Below are 27423 nucleotides of genomic sequence, written 5' to 3' on the forward strand. Positions count from 1 at the left end.
CCGGAGCCCAGCAGGTCAAGGCTGCGGTGGCCGGAAGCGGCCACTGCACTCTAGTCTGGGCGACAGAGTGAGACTCCAACTCAAAAAAAAAAATAAAATAAAATAATAATAATAATAATAAACCATGTATTCATTCAACTAGTAAAATAGATAAATAATTAGTACATAAATAAATAAGAGGTTACAGTTATCATAGTAAGAATTGACTCAGGCAGGTTTCATCAATGAATGCTAAATCTGGGATGAGGGGAGAGAGTTTCCTGAGGAACAAGCTATGAAATATGATCTCATGTGAACTCCCCACAAATTCCTTATTAATTGCAAATAGAGCAATTGTAACTATAAAATGGTGGGGGGAGGATAGATAGTATGTGCCTCCAGATATGATACTTTAAGAATAACAAAACATCTGAAAATTTAACCTGAATCCAATCAGAAGAAAACAGCAGGGAAATTCAAATTGAGGGACATTCAATAAGTGTCCTGTAGTCTTCCAAGCTTTCATGTCATGAAAGGTAAAGAAAAGATGGGGAATATTTCAAGTTAAGGGAGACTAAAGTAAATGCAATGTAACTCTGAATTGGATCCTATGTCAGGTTTTTTTAACAATTGACAAAATTGGAATATGGATTTTAAATTAAAGTATTATATAAATGAAAATTTTTGGAATTTAATAATTATACTGTACTTATGTAAAAGAATGTTGTTGTTATTAGGAAATACTGATATAAAGTAAAGGGATAAAGAGCATGCTACATACAATCTACTCTGAAAATGTTTAGAAAAAAGTAATACAGACATGTAGCAAAATGTTCAAATTTTGAGGATCTGGGTTAAGGGTATAAAGAAATTCTTTGTAACAGTCTTGCAGCTTTTCTGCAGATTTGATGGTACTTCAAAATCATATTTAAAAAATTAAACTGTAATTATCTTACAGTCAGTGTTGTCCCAAGACCTAAATCTCACATGTTAATTAAATAGAAGTATGGCATTAATTACATCCTTTCAAAAAATTACTAATAGAGTAACTACTTTGGTCATTAGGGTCTCTGGCACTTAGATGTAGTCAAGGTAACTTTCTCAAGCTGAATTTGGAACAATTTTATACTCCCGCCTGTTTTTACAATCTTTTTTTCAGTAAACCCTGCTCACTTGCATTTTTTTTTTTACTCTGAACAGTACTTTTTAAATCACCTTTTATGATGTATCGAATGAAATATACTTGCAGCAAGACCTTCTGACCTTCATGGCCTTGGACTATGAGAGGTTTTTTCCCTGACACCAGATATGTGGTGTCTTTTATTTTCCCATACCAACTGATTGTTCACCAATTCAGTCCTGTTCTGACACTGCAGTAGTTTGCATAGACCCCACAGGTTGGGCTCAGTATCGAATGAAATACTGTGTCACAACCGGGCTCGGTGGCTCAGTCTGTAATCCCGTGCCTTTGGGAGGCTGAGGTGAGTGGATTGCCTGAGCCTGCGGGTTCGAGACCCGCCTGGGCAGCGAGACCTCATCTCTACAATAAATCAAAAAATCAGCCGGGCGTGGTAGCGCATGCCTGTAATTCTGGCTACTCGGAAGGCTGAGGAGGAAGGATCGCCGGAGCCCAGCAGGTCGAGGCTGCGGTGGCCGGGAGCGGCCACTGCACTCCAGCCTGGGCGACAGAGTGAGACTCCAACTCAAAAAAACAACAACAACAACAAAAGAAATACTGTGTCACAAGACTGCCTCCACTTCAGGCACCCGTAATTCCAGCTACTCAGAGGCTGAGGTGGAAGAATCACCTGAGCCCAGGAGTTTAAGGCTGAGGTTAGCCATGATTGTGCCACTACACTCCAGCCTGGGCAACAGAGTGAGACTTTGACTTAAAAAAAAGAAAAAAAAAAATGTGGCCGAGCTCGGTGGCTCAGCCTGTTAATCCCAGCACTTTGGGAGGCCGAGGTGAGTGGATTGCCTGAGCTGTGGGTTCCACACCCACCCGGGCCACTTGGCGAGACCTCATCTTTACAACAAATCAAAAATTAGCCAGGCAGGTAGCGCGTGCCTGTAGTTCCGGCTACTCGGAAGGCTGAGGTGGAAGGATCGCCGGAGCCCAGCAGGTCGAGGCTGCGGTGGCCGGGAGTGTGCCGCTGCACTCCAGTTGGGGCGATGGAGTGAGACTCCAACTCAAAAAAAATAATTTGATGAGCAGTGGCTAGGGAATGGGCACTGCTGGGGGGTTGGGGGTGAAGTCAGGGAGGTGTGGAAACTGTCTTCTGTCTTAGCTAGAAGAGCCGGTTTCTGGGAGGAGTCACAGGACCAGTAGAGACAGCTGTTTGGTATGTGTCCCAGGTCTGGGTGGGGTCACAGATCCATCTGCGTGTAGTATGAAAAATATTTCAAACACCAGCCTTTGGCTTCATAATAGAGTGGTTATCTGTAAAGCAGATCTCACGACCATACTGACCCATGGGCAGTAAGCTATTATAGAGATAGCTTTAGTGGGAAGGTATGCAAGAGATGTGATTCCTTGCAAACTAAAGTTGTTCATAGAAAGGGCTGATCAAACTTCTGGATGTAGGCTGGGCTCAGTGGCTCAGCCTCTAATCCCAGCACTTTGGGAGGCTGAGGTGAGTGAATTACCTAAGCCCACGGGTTTGAGATCGGCACAGGCAACTTGGTGAGACTTCATCTCTACAATAAAATTGTTTAAAAAATTAGCCAGGCATGGTAGCACACCCTGTAATCATCTATCTAGGATGACTGAGGCGGAAGGATCGCCGGAGCCTGGCAGATCGACACTGGGGTGGCCATGAGTGTGCCACTGCACTCCAGCCTGGGCAACAGAATGAGCCTCTAATTCAAAAAAAATCTCTAGATGCCATCAAAATCTGTGCGACCTTAGGCTCATTGTTTAAGGAAAAATATGTTTATCAGTCTCAGGGGTCAGGACATGAAGATAATCAATTGCTCTCTATTGAAGTGAAAGCAAACTTAAAAACAACAAATTTGTTAATTTCTAACCATAGCTACAATTTAGCAGAGTTTGAGTCTCTTCCACAGTTTTTATCCTGTGGCTTTATGTTAATTTTATATAGGTGGTTTTATTATACTACAGACTTTAAGACCATATTATGTCAGTAGTCAGAAGAACCAAAAAAGAAGAATTATAATATTCTGAGCTGACCCTTTTTTATTTAGATGATCTGAGAACTGTACAGGGTTTTTGGTAAATTTTTTAAAATTGAGGTATAAAATGTGTTTTTACCAGACTAGAAATGGTGTTAATCATGCTTACTGTTCTTTTTTGGTATTGATGTTTGATCTTCTTTTGATAGTTGAGCCTTTTTTTGGACATGGACATTTCACATTATGCTGACTTTTATTAGCTGCTCTTCAAGTAAACTTATTGGTGAAGGCCTTGGTTTCAGGCTTAACTTGTATATTAAAGGTTTAATTTGACCATTGCTTTGCTAAACTCTGGTGTGTCCACGTGACTCTGAGCTCCCGCCACTACGTTTCATAGCTTTGCCCCTTCCCCCACCTTGGGGAGGTGAGTCTCTCTCTCTATCTCCTCTCTCTTCTCTCTAATTTACTGTCTAAGTAGGCCATTTTTTCCAATCTAAAAAAAAAAGAGATTTAATTTCAGTTTATATGTGGTCAGCCTTTCAAACAGCTTTATATAGTAGGTGCTCAATGATACTCACTGGTTGATTTAAATAGGAATAATTAGATGCTGTAAGAAAAAGGACATTATGGTATGGTCGAGAAGAATTTGAGCTTGAGAATCAAATCTTGATTCAAATCCCAGCTCTCTCTCTTACTAGTATCCTCCAGTCCCAATACCTAGAGGATAATATAATGTGACTTAACCTCTCTAATCTGTTTATTCATGTGTAAGATGGTAATACCATCTACCTAACAAAATTGTTAAGGATTAATGAGAATATATAGTAAAGTATAGTGTCTGGTATATAGAACATTCTCATTGATTGATGATTCAAGAGCATATGAGATGACTTTTTAAACTGAGAGTTTAGATTGAGGAATAGAAATCTTGATAATTATGATTGGCCATACAGAAACACAAACTTTGTTTCTGTATTAAAAACGCAAGATGATTTTAAGTTGAAGAACAAGCAGTAGCCATTTGGACTCTAGCCAAACTATAACTGTTGTGAAATTGTTCTTTTCTATCTTTCTTTCTTCTTTCATTTTACACACTGAATACCCATTGGCTGTTCAACTTAACTTGCTTCCTAAGTACCAGACACCTGAACTGTGCCTTACTTTCCACTCTCTAATCTAAACTTCTATTCTTTTGCTTACTAGGGGTTGATTTTTAGAAAGTTGGGAGAAAAACAACCAAGTAGTAGTAACTTATGCTAATTTGTAACTAGCTAATAGAATTAATCTTCATCTATATTTTTTGAAAAGGATTTTTTTTTAAGTGTCACTTTGGAGAAGCACTTATGGGAGAGGTGTGCACAAGCAAAGCAATAAAGGAAATGGTTAGGGTTTTCCTATCATTAATTTGCTTATAGGCTGGGCACAGTGGATCAAGCCTGTAATCCCAACACTTTGGGAGGCCGAGGCAAGAGAATTGCCTGAGACCAGGTTAGAGACCAGCCTGGGCAACTTGGTGAGACCTCATTTCTACAATAAAAAATCAGCCAAGTGTGGTGGTGCACACCTGTAGTTCCAGCTACTTAGAAGGCTGAGGTGGAAGGATCTCCTAAGCCCAGCAGATGGAGGCTGTGGAGACCATGAGCATGTCACTGCACTCCAGCCTAGGCAACAGAGTGAGACTCCTACTTTAAAAAAACCAATTTACTTACAGACCTTAAAAGTCAGAGAGATTGGTGTTCTTTGGAAGAATCTTCAGTCCTCTGTGAAGGCTTTTGTAGCATAGTATAGAGCTCATGCTTTGGAATAGAAGCCCAGCAGACTTGGGTTCAACTTCTAGTCCTCACTACTTAAGTAACTGCAACATTATTCAAGTTACTTAGTATCTTCAAGTCTTACTTCCTCATTTGTAAATATCATAAAAGTACTATCTAATAGTCTTGTGAGGATTATACAAAACAGCATTGGTAAAAGTACTTAGCACATAATCGGTATATACTATATATAAGTTATTACCATTATTAAAAGTAGTAAGTCAGATGGAATGTGTATTCTGTTTTTATTGGGAGGAATATTCTGTAAATGTCAGATAGATTAAGTTGGTTGATAGCACTGTTTTGTTTTTGTTTTTGTTTTTGAGTTGGAGTCTCACTCTGTCGCCCAGACTGGAGTGCAGTGGCCGCTCCCGGTCACTGCAGCCTCGACCTGCTGGGCTCCGGCGATCCTTCTGCCTCAACCTTCCAAGTAGCTGGAATTACAGGCATGCGCTACCATGCCCAGCTGATTTTTTGATTTATTGTAGAGATGAGGTCTCGCTGCCCAGGCAGGTCTCGACCCCGCGGGCTCAGGCAATCCACTCACCTCAGCCTCCCAAAGGCGTGGGTTGATAGCATTGTTAAAGTATTCTGTCTTTGCTGACTTTTATTTTTAGTTTTATATTTATTTTATTTATTTTTGAGACAGGTTCTCACTCTGTTACCCAGGCTGGAATGCAGTGGCACAGTCCCAGCTCACTGCAGCCTTGACATTCTGGACTAAAGTAACCCTTCCGCATCAGCCTCCCACTACAGGTGTGTGCCCCCATACCTGGCTAATTTTTGTATTTTTTGTTAGAGACAAGGTTTCACTGTGTCGCCCAGGCTGATCTGGGCTCAAGTGATTCTCCCACTGTGGTCTCCCAAAATGCTGAGATTACAGGCATGAGTCACCATTCCTGGTCCTTACTGACTTTTAAAGTCACCTGTTTAATGAGGTCCCACTTGTCTCTCTTATCTCTTATGGCCTGTGGGTTTCGGGTTTTGTTCAGGAATTGGATGCCAGTTCCAATTTCCATAAGGGTGTGTCCTGCATTTTCTAAGGTTCTTATGGTTTGAGGTTTTATATTTAGGTCTCTGATCCATGTAGAGTTAATTTTTGTGTATGGGAACAGATAGGGGTCCACAATCCCCCTACTGGGAATATACTCTGAAGGACTCAAATCACTCTATCAAAAAGATACCTGCACATGTATGTTTATTGCAGCATTGTTCACAATAGCAAGAACCTGGAATCAACCATACTGTCCATCAAAATAGGACTGGATTAAAAAAATGTGGTACATATACACAATGGAATACTTCGCAGCCATAAAAAAGAGCAAAATCATGAACTTTGCAGCAACCTGGATAGAACTAGAGTCTATAATACTGAGTGACCGCTCACAGAAACAAAGATCTGAGTATCACATGTTCTCACTCATATAGCGGACCTTGAACATCCATCATAATACTATAGAAAAAGGACTGACAGTGGTGCGAAACTATTGGGTGGGGAGGGGAACGGAGGTGGGATTAACAGTAGCCAATATCTGTCAGGCACCCTGTCTTATCAACAAGGGTGCCTGAATGAAGCATATTTGTATACCTAACCCTTAACTGTACCCCACAATATCAAAATAAAAATTATTGATATAAAAATAAATAAATAAAGTCACCTGTTCTATCAGTTACTAAGAGAGGAGTACTGAAATCTCCAGCTGTAATTGTAGATTTGTTTCTCCTATCAGTTCTGTCAAATTTTGCTTCACATGTTTTGAAGCTGGGTTATCTAGTGCATATGCATTTAGGATTGCTGTATTTTCTTGAAGAATTAACACTTTCTCATCACAAAATGCCCCTATTTGTCCTTGGTAATATGGTCTGTGTTCTGAAATTTACTTTGTAGCCGGGCTCGGTAGCTCAGCCTGTAATCCCGCGCTTTGGGAGGCTGAGGTGAGTGAATTGCCTGAGCCCGCGGGTTCGATATCCACCTGGGCAACTTGGTGAGACCTCATCTCTACCATAAATCAAAAAATCAGCCGGGCCTGGCAGCGCGTACCTGTAGTAGTTCCAGCTACTTGGAAGGCTGAGGTGAAAGGATCGCCGGAGGCTGTGGTGGCCGGGAGCGGCCACTGCACTCCAGTCTGGGTGAAAGAGTAAGACTCCAACTCAAAAAAAAAAATTTACTTTGTCTAGCATTCATATAACCACTTAAGCACTTTTTGATTGATTTTATAGATGGTATATCCTTTTCCTTTCATTAGTTTTTAACATATCTGTATCTTATCTTTATATTTAAAGTATATTTCTTATAGACAGCATATGGTGTGATCTTGTTTTTTATCTTATCTGATCATCTCTGACTTTTAATTGGACTGTTTAGACTACTTATAATTAATGTAATTTTTAAAAATAAGGTAGAGTTTAAACCTACCGTCTTGCTCTTTGCAAGATGCAGAAAGCTGTTTAGCCCATTTGGTCTTGGTTCTTTTCCTCCTTTTTTCTTGCCTTCTTGTGAGACATATCTTTATCTACACTTTTAGCTTATTAGCTGTAACTCTTTGTTTTGTTTTTGTTAGCAGTTGTTCAGGTGTTTTCTTTCTCTTTATTCCTTTTTTTTTTGAGTTGAAATCTCACTCTGTCATTCAGGCTAGAGTACAGTGGCACACTCATGGCCACTGCATCGTCGACCTACTAGGTTCAGGCAATCCTTCTACCTTGGCCTTCCGGGTAGCTGGAACTATAGGCACACGCTACCATGCTCGGCTAAGTTTTTGACTTATTGTAGAGATGAGGTCTCACCAAGTTGCTCAGACTGGTCCTGAAACCATGGCCTCAGGCAGTCCTCTTACCCCAGCCTCCCAAAGTGCTGGGATTATAGGCATGAGCCACCATGCCCAAGCCTGTTCAGGGTTTTTTTTTTTTTTTTCTTTTAAAGATGTGGGGTACAATTCAGGGTTAGGTGTACAAATGTTCGTTATGCAGATACCCTTGTTAATGAGGTGTGCCTCCTCCCCCAGCAGATTCCCACAGCTGGGTTTTCAAAATACATCTTTAACTTACTTTCAAATCATATTATACCACTTTACATGTAAAAATCTTACAGTAACCTTCTTAGTTTGCTTACTTTCATACTTTGTGTTATTGTTCTACATTTTACTTAGGTGATTCTTTCTCTGATCTGTGCTTTTGTTCTTATTTATAAAACACATATATTAGCCGGGCTCGGTGGCTCGGCCTGTAATCCCACGACTTTGGGAGGCTGAGGTGAGTGGATTGCTTGAGCCCGCAGATTTGAGACCCCTGGACAGCGAGATCTCATTTCTACAGTAAATCAAAAAATCAGCCAGGTGTGGTAGCGCGTGCCTGTAATTCCGGCTACTCGGAAGGCTGAGGCGGAAGGATCGCCGGAGCCCAGCAGGTCGAGGCTGCGGTGGCCGGGAGCGGCCGCTGCACTCCAGTCTGGGCGACAGAGTGAGACTCCAACTCAAAAAAAAAAAAAAACACATATATTTTTATCCCAAACTCCCATAAAAGTGGTCACATTATCCACTGTAACCCTTCCTTGTTGTTTTTTTTTTGAGTGGAGTCCCACTCTGTTGCTCAGACTGGAGTGCAGTAGCATGCTCATTGCCACTGCAGACTGCTAGGCTCAGGTGATACTTCCATGTCCACCTTCCAAGTAGCTGGATCCACAGGTGCGTGCCATCACACCCAGCTAACTTTTGATTAATTGTAGAAATGAGGTCTCACCAAATTGCCCAGGCTGTTCTTGAACCCCTGGACTCAGGCAATCCTCTTGCTTCTGCCTCTCAAAGTGCTAGGATTACAGGCATGAGCCACCGTGCCCGGCTTAAGCCCTCCCTTTTTTTAATAGCAATATGTTTATGAGCTATTTTCATGTCAGTACATAAGAAGTATACATTTTTAATTTTAAAACTGCATAGTATTCCATTTTATTGATTAAGTTACAGTCTATTTGGTCCTTCAGTGGTGACCACTTGTTTCTAGTCTCTTGCAATTACAACTAATACTAAAATGAGTGGCCTTGTACATATTTCATTTTGTGCATGTGCAAGTATATCAGTAGCCAATATCTGAGAAATCGAATTGTTTGGCCATGGGATAAATGCATTTTTAGTTTTGATGATTTTTTTCCTCCATTGAAGTTATATAATTTTGCATTCCACCTTACCTAGTATGAGAAGGCTTGTTTTCCTGCCTCAGCCTTCCAAGTAGCTGGAACTACAGGCACGCGCTACCACGCCAGGCTATTTTTTTTATTGTAGAGATGAGGTCTCACCAAGTTGCCTGGGCTGGTCTCGAACCCGCGGGCTCAGGCTGTCTACTCACCTTGGCCTCCCAAAGTGCTGGGATTACAGGCTGAGCCACCAAGCCCGGCCTATATCAAGATCTTATCCATGTTATCTTTCTGTGCATTCTTGTGTTCTTTACCTATTTTCCTGTTGGACTTGTTTTTTTCCCCTCTGTCTATGGGAGTCCTTATGGAGAGTAACCCTATGTCTGTGTTGTCACTTACAAACATTTTTTCAGGTTTGTGTTTGACTTTTGACTTAGTGTTTTGCTATACTATACGTAGATTGTTTTTCATACGTGCTTTTTTTTCTTATAATATGATTGAGTTCTTCTCTTTTAGGGTTTCTAGATTTTGAATCATAGTTAGGAAGCCCTGATAATTTAAAAGATAAGCAAATATTTGATTTGTATAAATATAAAATGTAATTTATTCTGCTGACTATTGTAGAACAGTTTAGGAGGAAAATGATGCTTTTACTTTATTTGAACGTAAGTCAAGCAAATAAATCCGCATTATTAGCTTAATAACTAGTTATATGTCATGATAAGTGAAAAGTGAACTCTACTTTAGTTGATAGTATATTCTTTTAGGTAATCTACATGTGTTTGTCTCACTTACATAAACAAGACACTCTTATAGGAATATTGCTTGTGTTATCTTAGAACTTATCACAACCTCATCATTAAACTATCTCTGGAATAAAATCAAGAGTTCAAGTCCTAAAGTTCAAAATATACGATTATAAAAAATTATAATCTTATAATAGGGTGATTTTAAGCTACTTTAAAATTATCTTTAATAATAAGATTTTAAAAGTATCTTTTTGTGTGTATGGGGGAATCGTGTGGGTATAAAGTATTTTATTTCTTTATAGGTGTTGAAGTAGAGAGCATAGTTCAAAATCAGGAGGCTTAAAATGTGATCACAAACCAAGTGATAGTTTATACTGTCTGAAAGCCTACACTAGCTGCTATTACACCTTTATCTCTCTTCTGTAAAGGCCCTATTTTCCTTTCAGTATATTTATTTGAAGAGGGGAAAGAGTTATATGCCCAAATGGTTGGATAAAGTATTGTTTGCTTTCCTTGTCTCTTTAATCTATGCTCTCTCATGCTTATTAAGCTACTACTCAGATGCATTCTTTCACAAACTGAATGGTGGTAAAAAATCACAAGTCTCTACATAAACAAATTAGCCTTTGCTTTTTTGGAAACAAAATGGGATTTGGGAAGTTTGTCTAACATTTTATAAATACTCTAACATTTTTGTGCATCTATTGATTATTTTATTTGTTGGCTAGTTTTATAAAATTGGGCATTCTTTGAGAAGATTGTTCGAGACAATGGTCCATTTCAGCATCAGTGATTAAATATATAGATCAAAGCACAATATATTCTGGCTAAAAAAAATACTATTAGAGCAACTTTTATTTGAATAGGAATATCTCTTAGATCATTTAGTATTGTCTACTTGTACTTGCTATTTGTAAAATGAATTTATCTTACTTTAAGGAAAGTCATCCAAACACTTTAACTTAAAACGATTTAAATTTGAGTTTAACTTTGATTAAACATAACTTCAGTAACCTTAGGTTAGATACTTAAAGTTATTCTGTGCATTGATTTTTTTATATAATGAAACTTACTATGTTTAATTTTCCCAGCAGAAATTCAGGAAGCAAAAGCTCCCAGTCCTTCTATAAACCGGCAAACCAGCATTGAAACGGATAGAGTGTCTAAGGAGTTCATAGAATTTCTCAAGACCTTCCACAAGACAGGCCAAGAAATCTATAAACAGACCAAGCTGTTTATGGAAGGAATGCATTACAAAAGGGTAGGTTGAAAATAACCCCTTAAAACATAAGAGTTTTGGTTTTAGGAAAGGTCTTAGAGATAATATAGTGCAACCTTGTCATCTTACACATGAGAAAATCAAGACCAAGAGATGTTAATTTACCTAAGAAAAGCGTCTGAACCAAGTTAAAACCTGAGTCCCAGGTTAGTACTTTTCCACTGCAACTCAGTGGTATTTGGATCATATTTGTGGGGAAATTCTAAAATCAAAGTCACTTAAATTGTGTACTTTAGTAAATTATGTACTTCCTAACTTGTGACCTCATAAATCATATAAACTGTCATAATAGACCCTTAACTCTATATAACAATTGTTAGACCAGTAGCAGTAATTTCAGGGTTTTGTTTTTTGTTTTGGGGGTTTTTTTTGTATTTTGAATCTTAATTTTTTTCTTGTTTAGTTAGAGAAAAGACAGAATTTAGACACTGAAAGGGACCCTAGTAACTATCAAATTCCAGTCTGCTTTATTTTATAGATGAGAAAGTTGAGACCCAAAGAGGTTAAGTGACTTCTCCAAGGTTACACAGATTTTGCCAGTGTCAGAACTAGAACTTGTGACTTCCACACCTGTGTCTTTCACCCATAAATTATAACCCACAATTTCAGTGGCAGTAATTCATAAGACTGCCCCCAGAAAGGAATTTCTGTTCTGTTGTAACATTCTATCACCATTAAATTCAGAATTAGCTCTAAAAGCCCCATCTACGAAGTAAGGTAGTATTAGAGAGAAAGGAAGAGGGAATTAGGAAAACAGAGGGAATTCGGAAAACAGCAGGGTATTTAACAGCAAGATAGAAGCTTAGTTATCTTCTAGCTATGGTCAGATATCGCTAGGCTAATATGCAGTGGACTTCTATCAGAATATTTTAGTATTGATTCATTTTGTAAAGGAGAAAATAAGCTTTCTTTCTTGCTCTTTAGAAGTATAATTACATGGACAGCTATTTTTTTCTGCCCACTGCTTCCTTGCAACATACTCAATAAATCTGATTTTTTACGCTTAAAAAATAAAAAAGAAGTATAATTACACTGTGTAAGTAAGCAATTCTCTTTTTTCTAAGTATTTGTGAGCAAATAGTGACATTTAGAGTTAAAGTGAACAAACTGTCTTTTTTTTTAAATTAGAAGCAATGATAGATTCCTTAATATGGAAAAATTCAGAGTTCATATAATGCACAATTTTCATTTTGTAATAAAAACTGAGGTTTTATAGTTATTTATTCTTGAGTTTATTTGAATGTTCACAGGATGTCTATAAAAATTAGCATATATACTGTAATATATTCATACTGTATACTACTATATTTCAGAAAATTGCTCATCTTGGATTTGTTTTTCTTTTGCTCAGAAGCATATTGTGCCTTTGCTCTGTAATTTAGTTGACTTTTTAAATCAATAAACTGAAGTAAAGAAGTCATTAACTCGTACAGGTACAAGGCATCACTAGTTGATATCAGAGACCTGGATATGGTCTCAGATTCCTCCTGTTTTATCTCTCTCTCTCTCTGTTTTTTTAACTTCATGCATGAAGGTCAAGAATCCTTTTAAGAGCCACTGTGTAACATATTTCTCATTTCTGTACTAATACCAAGTGTTTTATGGTTAAGTGGCCAAGTCCTATGAATGTATCTCATGTATCTTTAGTGTCTTAGTATGATGCCTGGCAGATACCTAATTTTGAACACATGTTTTTAAAACTAAATGTCTCTAGGGAAACCCTTTGGCTGCAGGTTAATATCCTTTTAAATAAATAAATAAAATAAGGACTTTTTTGCATCTGAGCTAACCTAACCTAACTGACTTCAACTCACTAATAATATAAATTTCTTGAAAGAATTGATTAATTCCATCTTGGGGTGGTTCCTGTGAGGTTGTGAAGTATGTAGTAGTGTAAGGTGCCCTTTGCACTCAGTTTATCAAAACTGCTCAAAAACCCTAACCTAATGTTAGTCTCACCAAGAAAACTTTGAGATCTTATTCTGAGAACCTATTTCATATGAAAATTCATTATTTATTTATTTGTTTGCTTGTTTTTTGAGTTGGAGTCTCACTCTTGTTGCCCAGGCTGGAGTGCAGTGGCATGCTCACAGCCACCACAACCTCGACCTGCTGGGCTTAGGCAATCCTTCCACCTCAGCCTTCCAAGTAGCTGGACCTACAGATGCATGCCACCATGCCCAGCTGGTTTTTGTGATTTTTATTGTAGAGATGAGGTCTCACCAAGTTGCCCAGGCTGGTCTCGAGCCCCCAGACTCAGGCAATCCTCTCACCTCAGCCTCCCAAAGTGCTGGGATCACAGACCGAACCACTCACTGCACCCGGCCGAAAATTCGTTCTTATCTATTTAAAACTGCCCCATGGAACATTGCCATGACATGATAATTCTTCCTAAACTGAGTAGAATTAGCAAAGTTTAGTTATTTGAACTTTTTATCTTTACAATATAATTTGAATTTAGGAATCCCACTGTATAAGAACCAAGCTTCAAATTAGTCAAAAGCAACTATGGATTCAGAGATATATATGGTCACTCATTAGATGAAAGATATATAGATTTCCATTGTCATCTGGACAGAGCCTTATGTGCCCAGGGTAATTTTAAGGTATTACATAGACCATACTAGGTGTTAACCTCTCCCATCATAACTAGAAAATCATATTCTCTAACTTAATGAGTTTTATGACTTGGAAAATAACTTTTTTTCTGCAAATATATTTATATGACTATTTTCAAAGCACATAGTTAGACTGCACTTAAAGTAAATAAGAGTTCTAAAGAAACTCTTTTACTGCCCAAGCTGCTGCTGCTGCTTCCTTGTTTTTTTGTTTTTGTTTTTGTTTTTTTTTGACTTATTGTAGAGATGAGGTCTCGCCAAGTTGCAAGTTGCTGAGGCTGGTTTCGAACCAGTGGGCTCAGGCAGTTCTCTCACCTCAGCCTCCCAAAGTGCTGGGATTACAGACTTGAACCACTGCGCCTGGCCCTGCCCAAGCTTCTTAAATCCTGCCCTTGCTAAATGTTAAAAAATCTCTTAGATACATTTTCAGAGGAAAAGTATTATTAAAATATTCTGTAGCCTGTCATTATTATTATTATTGTTACTATAATAATTATTATTATTACTAGAGATATGGTCTCACTCTGTCATTCAACCTTGAATTGAATTCCTGGGCTGAAGTGAACCTCCCACCTCAGCCTTCTGAGTAGCTGGGACTACAGGTGTGTGCTACCATGCCTGGCTTATTTATTTTATTTTATTGTTTGGTAGAGACAGGGTCTTGCTTTATTGTCCAAACTGGTCTTGAACTCCTGCTTTTAAGTGATCCTCCTTTCTCAGCCCCTTAAAGTGCTAGGATTACAGGCGTGAGCCACCACACCTGACTGCCTGCCTTATTTTTAAAAGCAGCACTCTACTTCCTCAAAGCAAAGACCCTTAAATCTGTTGGATATTGCCTTAAAGCTTTTTAATAAATTAATTTTCTGGATTTCTCAATTGAGTTTTTAAAACAGGATTTCCTTATTAGCATTACTCTGACAGGCTCTTTTTCCTTAATGTAAAGAAACACTACATAAGACCTCGTGCTCATTTCATTTTTCTTTTGCCAGCCAGTCATTCTATAAAGATCTGGTATTGATTTCATCATGTAGATTTAAGATTTTTCCTAGTATTAATGCTCATGAAAAAACTTTTCCCATCCCTGAATGAGGAGGAAAGGATTATAGTTTAAGACATGACTATATCTTCATTCACCTTAATTCAGGATACATAGATACATGCTCTCCTATACCTTAAAATGACTCCACTATTCTAAACTATATGTTTATCCAAGGAGTAGTTTGCCCTGCTGAGTAATCACTGTTAGAAGAACGGAAGTATGTGTCCAAAACAAAGAAACTTCAATCAGCAAAATAGGCTTTAATTATGATGAGAAAATCAGGAGGACAGAGCAATCTGGGACCCAATTTTATTTATTTATTTTTTTTTTATTTTTGAGTTGGAGTCTCACTCTGTCACCCAGACTGGAGTGCAGTGGCCGCTTCCAGCCACCGCAGCCTCGACCTGCTGGGCTCTGGCGATCCTTCCGCCTCAGCCTTCCAAGTAGCTGGAACTACAGGCGCGCGCTACCAGGCCCAGCTGATTTTTGATTTGTTGTAGAGATGAGGTCTCGCCAAGTTGCCCAGGTGGGCCTCGAACCCACGGGCTCAGGCAGTCCACTCACTTCAGCCTCCCAAAGTGCGGGATTACAGGCTGAGCCACTGAGCCCGGCTTGGGACCCAGTTTTAAAATTAGGTCCTAGCAAGGGTGAAACGTGAGGCAAGAACAATGGAAAAACAGCTGAGCTGGCAAAATCTGTAAGTCATGGGAAACAAAAGTAGATAAAAGATTGATTTGGTAACTATTTTGAAAGTGATAAATGAATAAAATAATAGAAAATATGTCATAGAAGAATGTTGTGATATGTGAGAGAAAACTTAAAGACATTATTGGTGTCACTGGCGGTCAGTAAAGGAGGCTGGTGCCATGCAGTCCCAGCTTTGGCGTTGTCTCTTAGGTCCTCTCCTTGGTTGTTGTGCACAGCTGTGAAACAAAAGAACCATTACCAAACTTGGAAGAAGACATGGATCAACATGAAACAGAAGATAGATTCTCCCTCTACAAGAGGAGGAACTCATGGAAGAAGTCAAGTGAGAAGAGCAGCTAAAAGAGGCAATGCAAAAATATATGCGAGGTTTTGCAGCAGAGCATCCAAAAATTGGTGGAGGAGGCAAACTTATATGGCATTCAGGACTTCTGCAAGGACTTGTTAGAGATTGTAGACACGTTGGAGAAGACCGCAAAAGAAGAAATTGAAAATTTTTTCCAAAGAAAACATTGAAGATGATAACTCTCATCTGAAGAACCTCTATGAGGATCTCATAATGAGTGAAGTCCAGATTCAGAAGGTGTTCAGGAAGCATAGCCAAGCTTAACCCTATCAGAGACAAGTTCAACCCTTATGAGCATGAGGTCTTTTAAAATTTTGCACATCAGGTGGGTAATGTGCCAATGTCTTAACAAGGTTTGAAGGAGGCACATCACATCAATGAGAGTGGAAGCCCAGTCATCACACTTACGAACTACAGAGGGATCTAGCGTGAGGTCTTGTTCCACATGCTTGTTTAGAGGAAAGAGCCAGGCACAGTGGTTCCAATTACTAAGGTTGGTACAAGCTACATGAGCACCACCTGAAGCCCACGCTGATGTGGGTGGTGGAGGAAGCTTAGGCTGCCTCTTACAAGTTTTTTGTTTTTGATTTTTTCTTTAGATCATTTACTGTAACTTATGAAAGGCTGGCCCATCTTTTCTTATGTGTGAATACTTTTGACCTTTCCCCAAGCCTTGTTGGAAAGCTTAAGTACCAGTGTAACTTAAGTAAACAGAAGGTTAAGCTGGTGTACAATTGCATTAATAAACTCTAATTCGTGAATCTGTTCCCTGATTTTTAGTACCACCTGTTTAATAATTTCACATAACTCAGTGAAAAGGCTCCAACGGGACACTATAGGACCTCTAGAGTATCATGAATAAAGCTGTATATATTCAAACTCTAGTGGCATCACAGTATTTTAAGTGAACAGAACATCTGTGTTTGGATACCTGGACACTCCTCTTTGTGCTATTTGTCTCTTGTGCAACAAATAGCCTGTGATTTACTGGAATACTTAGCCCACTACACTTTTCATTCAATAAAGGAAAGGCAATAGCTGAAACATTTTTTATGCTAAAAAAAAAATCTTATGATGATAAATTAAAGATTTAAAGAAGAACCTTTAGGCCGGGTGTGGTGGCTCAAGCGTGTAATCCCAACACTTTGGGAAGTCGAGGCAAGAGGATTGCTTGAGCTCAGGGGTTTGAGACCAGCCTGAGCAACTTGGTGTGAGACCTGTCTCTACAATAAATCAAAAAATAAGCCAGGCTTAGTAGGGCATGCTTGTAGTTCCAGCTACTCAGAAGGCTGAGGCAGAAGGATTGCCTGAACCCAGCAGTTCAGGATTGCAGTGGCAATGAGCATGCCACTGCACTCCAGCCTGGGCAACAGAGTGATACGGCAACTCAAAAGAAAAACCAAAACAACCTTTAAATTGGTAATCCAGGATCCAATTTTATTTTTTTGAGTCAGAGTCTTACTCCATTGCCCAGGCTGGAGTGCAATGGCACACTCATGGCCACCATCCCAGGCAGCCTTGACCTGCTGGGCTCAGGCAGTCCTTCCCCATCAAGCTTCCGAGTAGCTGGAACCACTGGCATGCGCCACCACACCTGGCTAATTTCTTGATTTATTGTAGAGACGAGGACTTGCCATATTGCACAGGCTGGTCTTGAACCCATGGGCTTAGGCAAGCCTCTTGCCTCTGCCTGCCAAAGTGCTGGGATTACAGGCATGAACCACCGCACCTGGCCTCCTATTTTAAAATTATAGAAGCAGCATGTAAGTTCATTAGTCACTATCTTAAAATATCAATTACTTCTGCTCTGTTTTATCTTCTAAATGTAGAAATGCTTAAATCTGATTCCAACTAGTTACTAATGACCTCAAGGTATATTCCTTGGTGAGATGAACTGTCTTAGAATATGAGGATTGCATGCTTGGTATACTTTTTCTTTTTTGAGTTGTAGTCTCACTCTGTCGCCTAGGCTGGAGTGTAGTGGCACACTTCCGGCCACTGCAGCCTCGACCTGCTGGGCTCCGGTGATCCTTCTGCCTCAGCCTTCCAAGTAGCCAGAACTACAGGCGTCCGGCTAATTTTTTTTTTGAGTTGGAGTCTCACTCTGTTGCCCAGACTGGAGTGCAGTGGCATGCTCCCGGCCAGCCTTGACCTGCTGGGCTCCGGCGATCCTTCCACCTCAGCCTTCCAAGTAGCTGGAACTACAAGTGCACACTACCACGCCCAGCTAATTTTTTTGATTTATTGTAGAGATGAGGTCTCCCCAAGTTGCCCGAGCGGGTCTCGAACCCGTGGGCCCAGGCAATTCACTCACCTTGGCCTCCCAAAGTGCTGGGATTACAGGCTGAGACACCAAACCTGGCCTTGGTATACTTTTAATGTTTAGTTTTAAAATTGTGCTAAAATAATTGTCAAAGGCAGCAGAAATTTATGATACAGAAAAATATGGGCTTGAAAGCTAAAACAAATAGATTAAACAGTTAACAGCAGTATAAACAGAACTTAATGAACTCAGAAAATAGATCATGGAACCCTAAATCCTAATGATGGGAATTCCAGATGAAATTCACAGGAAAGATAATTAAGGGAATCATCAAAGGTTCTCAAAAGTGGAGGTGGAAGATAAGACTTCAACAAGACAGTTAAGAAAATGTACAGCGAGACCTCATCTCTACAATAAATCAAAAATTAGCCGGGCGTGGTAGCGCGTGCCTGTAGCTCCGGCTACTTGGAAGGCTGAGGCGGAAGGGCCACCAGAGCCCAGCTGGTTGGCGCTGGGGTGGCTATGAATGTGCCACTGCACTGCACTTATTGATGGCACTCACTTTGATCACTTGGTTAAGGCAGTGCCTGCCCTGTCTCTTCACTATTTTTATCTTTGTGATCAATATGTAATCTTCGAAGAGATACTTAAGGATTTATCTGGGACTACAGGAATGCACCACTGCACCTGGCTTTTAACAAAATTTTGAAAACACATTACATGAGGGCAGATGTGAAATTTTCCACTTGTGGTGTCATGTTGACACCCAAAAATTTTGAGATTTTGGAGTATGTTGGATTTCAGTTTAAAGATGCTCACACCCTTATAGTCATAATCATAAGATTTAATATAGCTTGTTCTAACTCAAATGTTAAAATTTGGTGCAAATGAAAGGTTACCATCTGTAAACTACTCGAGTACATAAAATGAATAGATACTCTATTACAGAAAGCACATGAACTAAAACAATAGAGCCAGGTGTGGCAGTGGATACCTTTAGTCTCAGCTAATCAGGAGTCTGAGGCAGAAGGATCACTTGAGCCTAAGAGTTTGAGGCTGCAGTATGCTGTGATTGCACCAGTGAATAGCCACTGCATTCCAGCCTAGTCAGCTTAGTAAAACCCTGTCCCTAAAAATGAATGAATGGGCTGGGCTCGGTGGCTCAGCCTGTAATCCCAGTGCTTTGGGAGGCCGAGGTGAGTGGATTGCCTGAGACCGCGGGTTCAAGACCCGCCTGGGCAACTTGGCGAGACCTCATCTCAACAATAAATCAAAAAAAATTAGCCAGGCGTGGTAGCGCGTGCCTGTAGTTCCAGCTACTTGGAAGGCTGAGGCGGAAGGATCGCCGGAGCCCAGCAGGTCGAGGCTGCGGTGACCGAGAGTGTGCTACTGCATTCCAGTCTGGGCGACAGAGTGAGACTCCAACTCAAAAAAAAAAAAAATGAATGAATGGACCAGGTTTATAATCCTTGCACTTTGGGAAGCCGAGGTAGGATGATTGCTTGAGGCCATGTGTTCGGGACCAGCTGGATAACCTGGTGAGACCCCCACCTCTACAAAAAAAAAAAGCATAAATGAATGACAAGTTAAATATATCGTCATAAAGGAAAATTCAAATATCAGTTAAAACATTGAGTAAATAAAGTGCTCCATAGAAAACATAAAATTCGACTTCTAAGTTTAATAGTAAAAGAACATACCCTCTCAAACTTGATAATGGGAGTCCTTCCTTTATTTATTTAAACTCATTCTGCTGTTTGAAAGGATTTGAGGAGGTTTGCAAATGTTTTAAAGTAAGAATAAGAGAGCAAGATGATAGTTTGGTTATATTTTTATAGACATATTCTTATGGACATGTTCTTCATGTAGCTGCTGCTGTGACTACCCACATAAAATTCCAGGTGTGATATTAAAACTTTCTCTAAAGAAATATGGCCAGTGGACTTAAAGTTTAGCCCATGGATATAGTTGGAGATCTAATTTGGTACAGAGATGAAGAGATGAAGCTTAGAGATCTTATAATATAAATTTCTTGTATCAAGTCATAGATGGGGCATAGATAGAAAACAAAACAATGAAGTCTTGTTGGAGAATGAGAAACACAGGAAAGGAAAGCCAGGACTTTTATTTATTTTAGTTGAGATCTCACGTCATTATTGCCCAGGCTGGAGTGTAATGGCATGATCACAGCTCATTGCAGCCTTGATCTCCTGAGCCCAGGTGATCCTTCAGTCTCAGCCTCCCGAGTAGCTGGAACTACAGGCATGTGCCATGCCTGACTAATATTTTGATTTTTTGTATAGACAAGGTCTCACTATGTTGCCTAGGCTAGTCTTGAACTCCTGGGTGCAAGCAGTCCTCCTGCCTCAGCTTCCCAAAATCTGGAATTACAGTCGTGAACCACCATACCCAGCAAATAATTTTTTTTTTTTTAAGTTGTAATCTCACTCTGTCGCCTAAGCCGGAGTGCCATGGCACATTCATGGCCACCTTAGCATAGACCTGCTGGGCTCCGGTGATCCTTCTGCCTCAGTCTTCCAAATAACTGGAATTACAGGCGCATACTACCACTCTCGGCTAGTTTTTGATTTATTGTAGAGATGAGGTCTCATCAAGTTGCCCGGGCTGTTCTCGAACCCGCCGGCTCAGGCAGTCCACTCGCCTCAGCCTCCCAAAGTGCTGGGATTACAGGCTGCGCCACTAAGCCTGGCCCAAAGAATTATTTTTAATGACCAGGTATAAGGTTTAATGTGCAATGAAAAATAAAACTCAAATAAGGTAGAAGACAACAGTGGGAAACTGGTGAATATAAATTAGAACTTAAAGTAACAAAATATATACAATTTACTAGGGGTACTACCTAGGCTTTTCTAGTTGAGGGATCGATTTTAATTCAAGCAAATGGCACATATATAGCTAACAAGATAGCAATGAGAGCTACAGTGAGGGTAATCACAAATGCGTTAAGTGTTTTGAGACCTACAAGATTATTTGACTAAGAATAAGGGTCAGCATCTTAGAGGATGTAAAAATGTGAACTCAGCCTTAAGGAAAATACTTCGGAGATTTGGACAGCTATTAGAGGATTGTGGAGAGGAGAATAATGTCACCGTGTTAGAGAGGTGGGAAAGCTACTGAAAGCATATTCTCAGAGCAGTAGGTAAACCAGCAGGTAAGTGAGAAGAAGGATGAACTGTTTGCACTAAATGTACCCTTTGGCATCCAGCTGATGGAAAACCATTGAAGGTTTGAGACACAGTGTGACCAGCTTATAATCTAAGATCCCAGTTTGACTGTAGTATGTGAAATGGATTGAAAAGTGAGAAAGATCAAAGATTGGAAGAGCAGTTAGACTCCAACTAAGAGATAATGGGGTCCCGAACCAGGAAGGGACAGATGGGAAAGGCATTATGGAGGCACATAGGCGTGGTGTGATGATTGTCTCCTGCCCTGAGTGTTCCGCCATCCTTTCAGAATTAAGCTAGAGCAACAAACTACCACATGCTTCCATGGACTTTATTGGCCCTTGGCATGTGATGTTATTGGCCTGTGTAGATGACGTCTGTGCGAAAGAGTCCTGGGAAGTTTGTCCTGGACCTTACTCATGCCCTTCTGCTGTGATACCTTTATGAGAACCCTTGAATGAAATTTCTTTTTTTGTCAGAATTTTACCTGAAGAATTAGTTTGCTTTTATCTTTTGAACATTGAATTATGTAACTTTTTACCTTCGTGATACCTGCTAGAAAGTTTAGTTAGAGACACAAGGGCTGATTCTTGACTAACTTATACATGCTGTTATTTCTGGCTCTGCTTCCTGTGTCTCCATGTTTTGTTCTTCTTTTTACTTATTAATATTTTTATTTTCTAGTCTATTGTGCCAAACTGTGTTTATCTTTTATATAGACCTTAAATATTCTTTGCAAGAAGCAAGGAATAAATACATGTTTATACCCATAAAATCAATAAAGTCAAATAAAAATATAAAACCCAATGTTGTAGGGGCTGTGGAGAAATAAGTACATGTAATGGCTGATGACAGTGTATAAAGGGAGACCCAAAATCCCTGGAATTTGTTTATTAAAAATTGTGTATTTATATGTACATATTTAAACTTCATTCACTTTCAGAGTGCCTTTGATGCAATACTGCAATACACCTACTGAGGTGCTTTTTCTACTGCTCAAAAGAGTCTTTGAACTCATCAGTTTGGATGCGTTTTAGTGCTTCTGTCGTTTTTTGTTTCACCTTTTCCACATCAGCAAAACATTTCCTTTTGAGGACTTCTTTCATCCAGGGCAACAACAAAAAAATCACTTAGGGCAATATCAGGTAAATAGGGACTGTGGGGCCCAGGGGTCATGCCATTTTTGGTTCAAAACTGCTGAACACTCAGCACAGTATGGGAAGGTGCATTGTCATGGTGGCCGCTAATTGGGACATTTCTTCACAAACCTTGACACAACCTTCCCAAAACTTGCAGATAAAAATTTTGATTAACTGTTTGATCCAGAGAAACAAATTCTGAGTGTACTACAAGGAACCCGCCTTCCAAAAGATAATTTTAGATTTTTTTTGGTCTATCACATATCCTGGAGTTTCTGAAGATTGTGTATAGCAATAGATACTTAGAGATATAAAGTTGTTCACACTTAATAAACTGTAAATGCCACTTTTAGAAATGTAACAAAAAGATATAACCCAGAAGAAACCACCTTAGAAAGTTGTTTATAGCTGTAATACATAATAGTGAAAAGGGGGAAGCAACCCCAATGTATAGTGGTGGTAAAGAATACTTAAATGAATTGGTTAATATAATGGAATATTATAAAGCTTAAGTGGATTAGATAAGTGGAAACATACATAAAATGTGTAAATGATTAAATATGTATTATATCTAAGTAAGAATATGTATATATAGCAAAATGAGTTAAAAGGTAATGGGATGTTATAAATAATATTAACAGATAGGTTTTTCTCCCCTACAGGATTAATTGTAATTTAAAACTGTGCTTATGTACTTGTTTTAGCTACTAAGCAGCCTCTTTGTTCCCCTGTTTCAGGATTTAAGCATTGAGGAACAGTCAGAGTGTACTCAGGATTTTTACCAGAGTGTAGCTGAAAGAATGCAGACTCGTGGAAAAGGTAATACTTTGTTAACCAGCCATCAAGATTGCTGGCAGTTGCACAGGGACTGACAGCTCATTCTCTTAGCAGTCTCCCTCTTCAATGCCCTGGCTTGCTTGTCCACTTCTTCCTATAAACCACTCCACTAGCATCCTGGTTATTGGATCTTATGCTTAGCAGTGCCTTTAAATACTACCATGTGTATCTGTCCAAGAGCAGCTGGATAATTATTGAGAAATTTTCAATACCTCCAGGAGTGAAGCAGATTAAAAGCTCTTGGGAAGCTTTTCTTTTTTTTTTTCTTTTTTGAGTTGGAGTCTCACTCTGTCACCCAGACTGGAGTGCAGTGGCCGCTCCTGGCCACCGCAGCCTCGACCTGCTGGGCTCCGGCGATCCTTCCGCCTCAGCCTTCCAAGTAACTGGAACTACAGGCGTGTGCTGCCATGCCTGGCTGATTTTTTTGATTTATTGTAGAGATGAGGTCTCGCCAAGTTGCCCAGGCGGGTCTTGAACCCACGGGCTCAGGCAGTCCATTCACCTTGGCCTCCCAAAGTGCTGGGATTGCAGGCTGAGCCACCGAGCCTGGCCTGCTTTTCTTAATTAATTCCCCCTCTTGGAATCACTGTCTTGGTCCGTTATTGTAGTTTAAAAAAATTACTGCTCCTTGGTCTCGGCCGCAGAACCAAGATGATGAAGGGGAGCATCATCATTTGGAAAGTGTCCCAGTAAGACGCCGTGCCATGCCGCCGCTGCAGCTCTAAGACCTGCCACCTTCAGAAGTCGACCTGTGACAAATGTGGCTACCCTGCCAAGCGCAAGAGAAAGTATAACTGGAGTGCCAGGGCTAAAAAATTAAATATCACTGGGACTGGTCGAATGAGACACCTAAAAATCGTATACTGCAGATTCAGACATGAATTTTATGAGGGAACAATGCCTAAACCCAAGAGGACAACTGTTGCACCATCCAGTTCATCTTAAGAATTCCAACGATTAGTCTCACAAATATTAAAAATATTTTTAAAATAATTTTTAAAAATAAAAAAAAATTTACTCAGAGCTTTAGGTTCTTAGGGATTCTTCTTAAGTTTGACCTCCATGGATGTCAGACTTTAGTATGTACTTAGCACATGTGTATATCTGAGCTGTCCCCCAAATGCATACCTCAGGGAGATCTCTAGATTTGATGGTAAACCTCAAAAAAATGAAAGGGTAAATTATGCTAGCATTCATCAGTCTTGGGAATTTCAGATGCTTTTCTTTTTTATTTTTTGTTTGAGTTGGAGTCTCACTCTGTCACCCAGGCTGGAGTGCAGGGAGTGGCACACTCACAACCACCCCAGCATTGACCTGTTGGGCTCAGGCAATCCTTCCACCTCAGCCTTCCAGATAGCCAGAACTGTAGACACACACTACAACACCCGGCTAATTTCCAAATGCTTTTCTAACATAGCAATTGGGAGTGACCTTGCTGAGGTCTTCCCACTTGGCAGTGTGCACTTCTGCTAGGTCCTACCAAAACAACCTAAGTTAGAAGTGGAGATACTGGCCGGGCTCGGTGGCTCAGCCTGTAATCCCAGCACTTTGGGAAGCCGAGGCAAGTGGATTGCCTGAGCCCTGCAGGTTTGAGACCCACCGGGCAACTTGGTGAGACCTTATCTCTACAATAAATCAAAAAAATTAGCCGGGCATAGTAGTGCATGCCTGTAGTTCCGGCTGCTTGGAAGGCTAAGGTGGAAGCATCACTGGAGCCCAGCAGGTCAAGGCTGCGGTGGCTGGGAGTGTGCCACTGCACTCCAGTCTGGGCGACAGAGTGAGACTCCAACTCAAAAAAAAAAGAAGTGGGGATACTAAAAAACCCCAAAAGTAGAGGTAATTTTTTAAAGGATATTTTTTAATGTGACATGTTATGCTCTTGTTTCTGGGTGTGTTTAATGTATTTCTAATAAATTCATTTTTTTTGCTGTGTAGAAAGTACTATGAAAACACACTCTTGCCGGGCTCAGTGGCTCAGCCTGTAATCCCGCGCCTTTGGGAGGCTGAGGTGAGTGGATTGCCTGAGCCCCCGGGTTCGAGACCCACCTGGGCAGGCGAGACCTCATCTCTACAATAAATCAAAAAATTAGCCAGTCGTGGTAGCACGCGACTATAGTTCCAGCTACTTGGAAGGCTGAGGCGGAAGGATCGCCGGAGCCCAGCAGGTCGAGGCTGCGGTGGCCGGGAGCGACCACTGCACTCCAGTCTGGGTGACAGAATGAGACTCCAACTCAAAAAAAGAAAAGAAAACACACTCTTATTTTAAAATATCCATCCTTCTCTTGAGCTTTTTTATCCATTTGGGTATTTCAGTGCCTCCAGAAAGAGTTGAGAAGATAATGGATCAGATTGAAAAGTACATCATGACTCGTCTCTATAAATATGTGTTCTGTCCAGAAACTACTGATGATGAGAAGAAAGATCTTGCTATTCAAAAGAGAATCAGGTAGTTTTTTTTTTTTGCTTTATCTTATATGTACTACCTACTAATGGACGAACACATTATGGAAAAATAAGGCACTTGAGTGTCAAGCCTTAAGAGAAAGTAACAGCTAATGTACCTGCCATCCCTAGCATATAAGCAGCTTTGTGATGTAAGAAAGAAAAGGAATGTAGCAATTTTGTTTTCCATCTGACTTCAGGCAGCTTTAGATAAGAATCATGTTTGGTGTTTGAGATTGTTTCAATTTTCTGAAATTTCCAAGGAATAGTAGGACTTGTTTTCTTGGTTCATAGTACTCCAGTGGCAGTGGAACACTTAGGATAGGCCACCCAAGTGTGAGAGAAGGTCAAAAGCTGAGGCAGTGAGGTGTTTCTAGAGGAGAGGGACCTACGGATCCCAAATGGGACCCCAGATAAGGGGCTGGGAATTGGTAGAACTTGTCACACAAGAAGTGAGGGACTGATACTGGGAAGATTGAGCCCCAGGTCAGGTACCAGAAGTAACTAGATGGGCCGTTTACCAAGATGCAGAGTGAAAGCATTAACCAAGCAAGAGTTGAGATCAAAAGCAGCATCTTTGGAATGAAACCAAGATTCATACTGAGGAGACACATGCTTGGTAGCCTCTTACACAGGCTCCCATATGCCTCAAGTTGAGGGCAAGGTGTAAAAGGACATTAACAGTGGTGAACAGTAAGGACAGGAAACAATAAATTGTTTTAAAATCTTCACTCTCCATTATTGAGTGCTTGTCAGTCTTAGTAGTACTGTGTAGTCTCATTTCAACAAGTAAAATTTTCTTTTGTTCTTCTTGTGATAAGTGCAGAAGATAACAAATCTTATTTTAGGATTCTAGTTGCTGTCACATAATTTGAGCTTCTCATATGTGCAGGGGCGATGTGCTTGGGGCCTAGGATCATCTGAGTAGTCAGTAGTGTCTCTTAGCTGAAGGAAGTGACAAGATGAATGACCACAGTTCATTCTTGGAACTTTATTGTCTCTCTCTCTCTTTCTGTAGAGCCCTGCACTGGGTTACACCTCAGATGCTTTGTGTCCCTGTGAATGAAGAAATTCCAGAAGTGTCTGATATGGTAGTGAAAGCAATTACAGGTCAGTGAAACTGAGAGCTTTTTATTTGGATGTTTTCCTTTTGAGATTAACATTTTGCTATATTAGTCCACATTTTTCAGTGAGCAAAAAGTCATTAAAATATTTCTAAAATTCAGACAGCCAAAGATACATTGAAATGTAGTAAAAGTGATTTGCAAGAGTGTTAGTTTTATAAATTTGATGCATTCAAAATACCAGATTAACTCGTTTCCTCTTCATTTTCAGTGATCAAGGTCCCATTTCTTGGACATAGAACTAAACTAATGTTTAATATGCCTAGAGTAAATTTCTTAAGACTCATTTGCATTTGTATATTCAAGATAATTTTGAGTAGAGGAAGGGAATTAAGGCAACATAGTCCCTAAGCTAGAATAACATATTAAAATGATTCTCTGACTGGTTGTTAGAGATGTGCTTTGAATTATTTTCCAGGTTGGATCAGAACATAAATGAAATGCCCCAAATTGATGTGGCTCTGCCATTCTGTGCAGGTCCAGACTCCTAATAGTTTTTGTTTCCAATTCTTAGGGATAACCTGGCAAAAGTGCAGGTTAAAAAAAAATTCCTAGTGGAGTAGATGTCCAACTTTGGTCAGCTTCTTCTTAATTAGGGAGAAGAGCTGGAAAGATTTGTTCATTTAGAAATTGTTAATGAAATGCTGGGAAG

General features: G+C 40.0%; 1 protein-coding gene across 4 annotated transcripts in view; it reads left to right on the forward strand.

Annotated features, from left to right (window-relative positions):
• Positions 1-27423, forward strand: part of RABGEF1 (RAB guanine nucleotide exchange factor 1) — a 45318-nt gene that overhangs the window by 7174 nt on the left and 10721 nt on the right. The window contains exons 3-6 of one of the 4 annotated variants that reach the window (XM_008057973.2): positions 10889-11055; positions 23106-23187; positions 25519-25651; positions 26666-26757. In XM_008057973.2, coding sequence (XP_008056164.1) covers positions 10889-11055; positions 23106-23187; positions 25519-25651; positions 26666-26757 — 474 coding nt within the window. Of the gene's footprint in view, positions 1-10885; positions 11056-23105; positions 23188-25518; positions 25652-26665; positions 26758-27423 lie in introns of all 4 variants that reach the window. The other 3 variants (XM_008057972.2, XM_021712302.1, XM_021712300.1) reach the window with 3 other exon arrangements.

This window comes from Carlito syrichta, unplaced genomic scaffold, assembly GCF_000164805.1.
Source record: "Carlito syrichta isolate Samal-C Ts95f unplaced genomic scaffold, Tarsius_syrichta-2.0.1 Scaffold303177, whole genome shotgun sequence".
Classification (NCBI taxonomy): domain Eukaryota; kingdom Metazoa; phylum Chordata; class Mammalia; order Primates; family Tarsiidae; genus Carlito; species Carlito syrichta.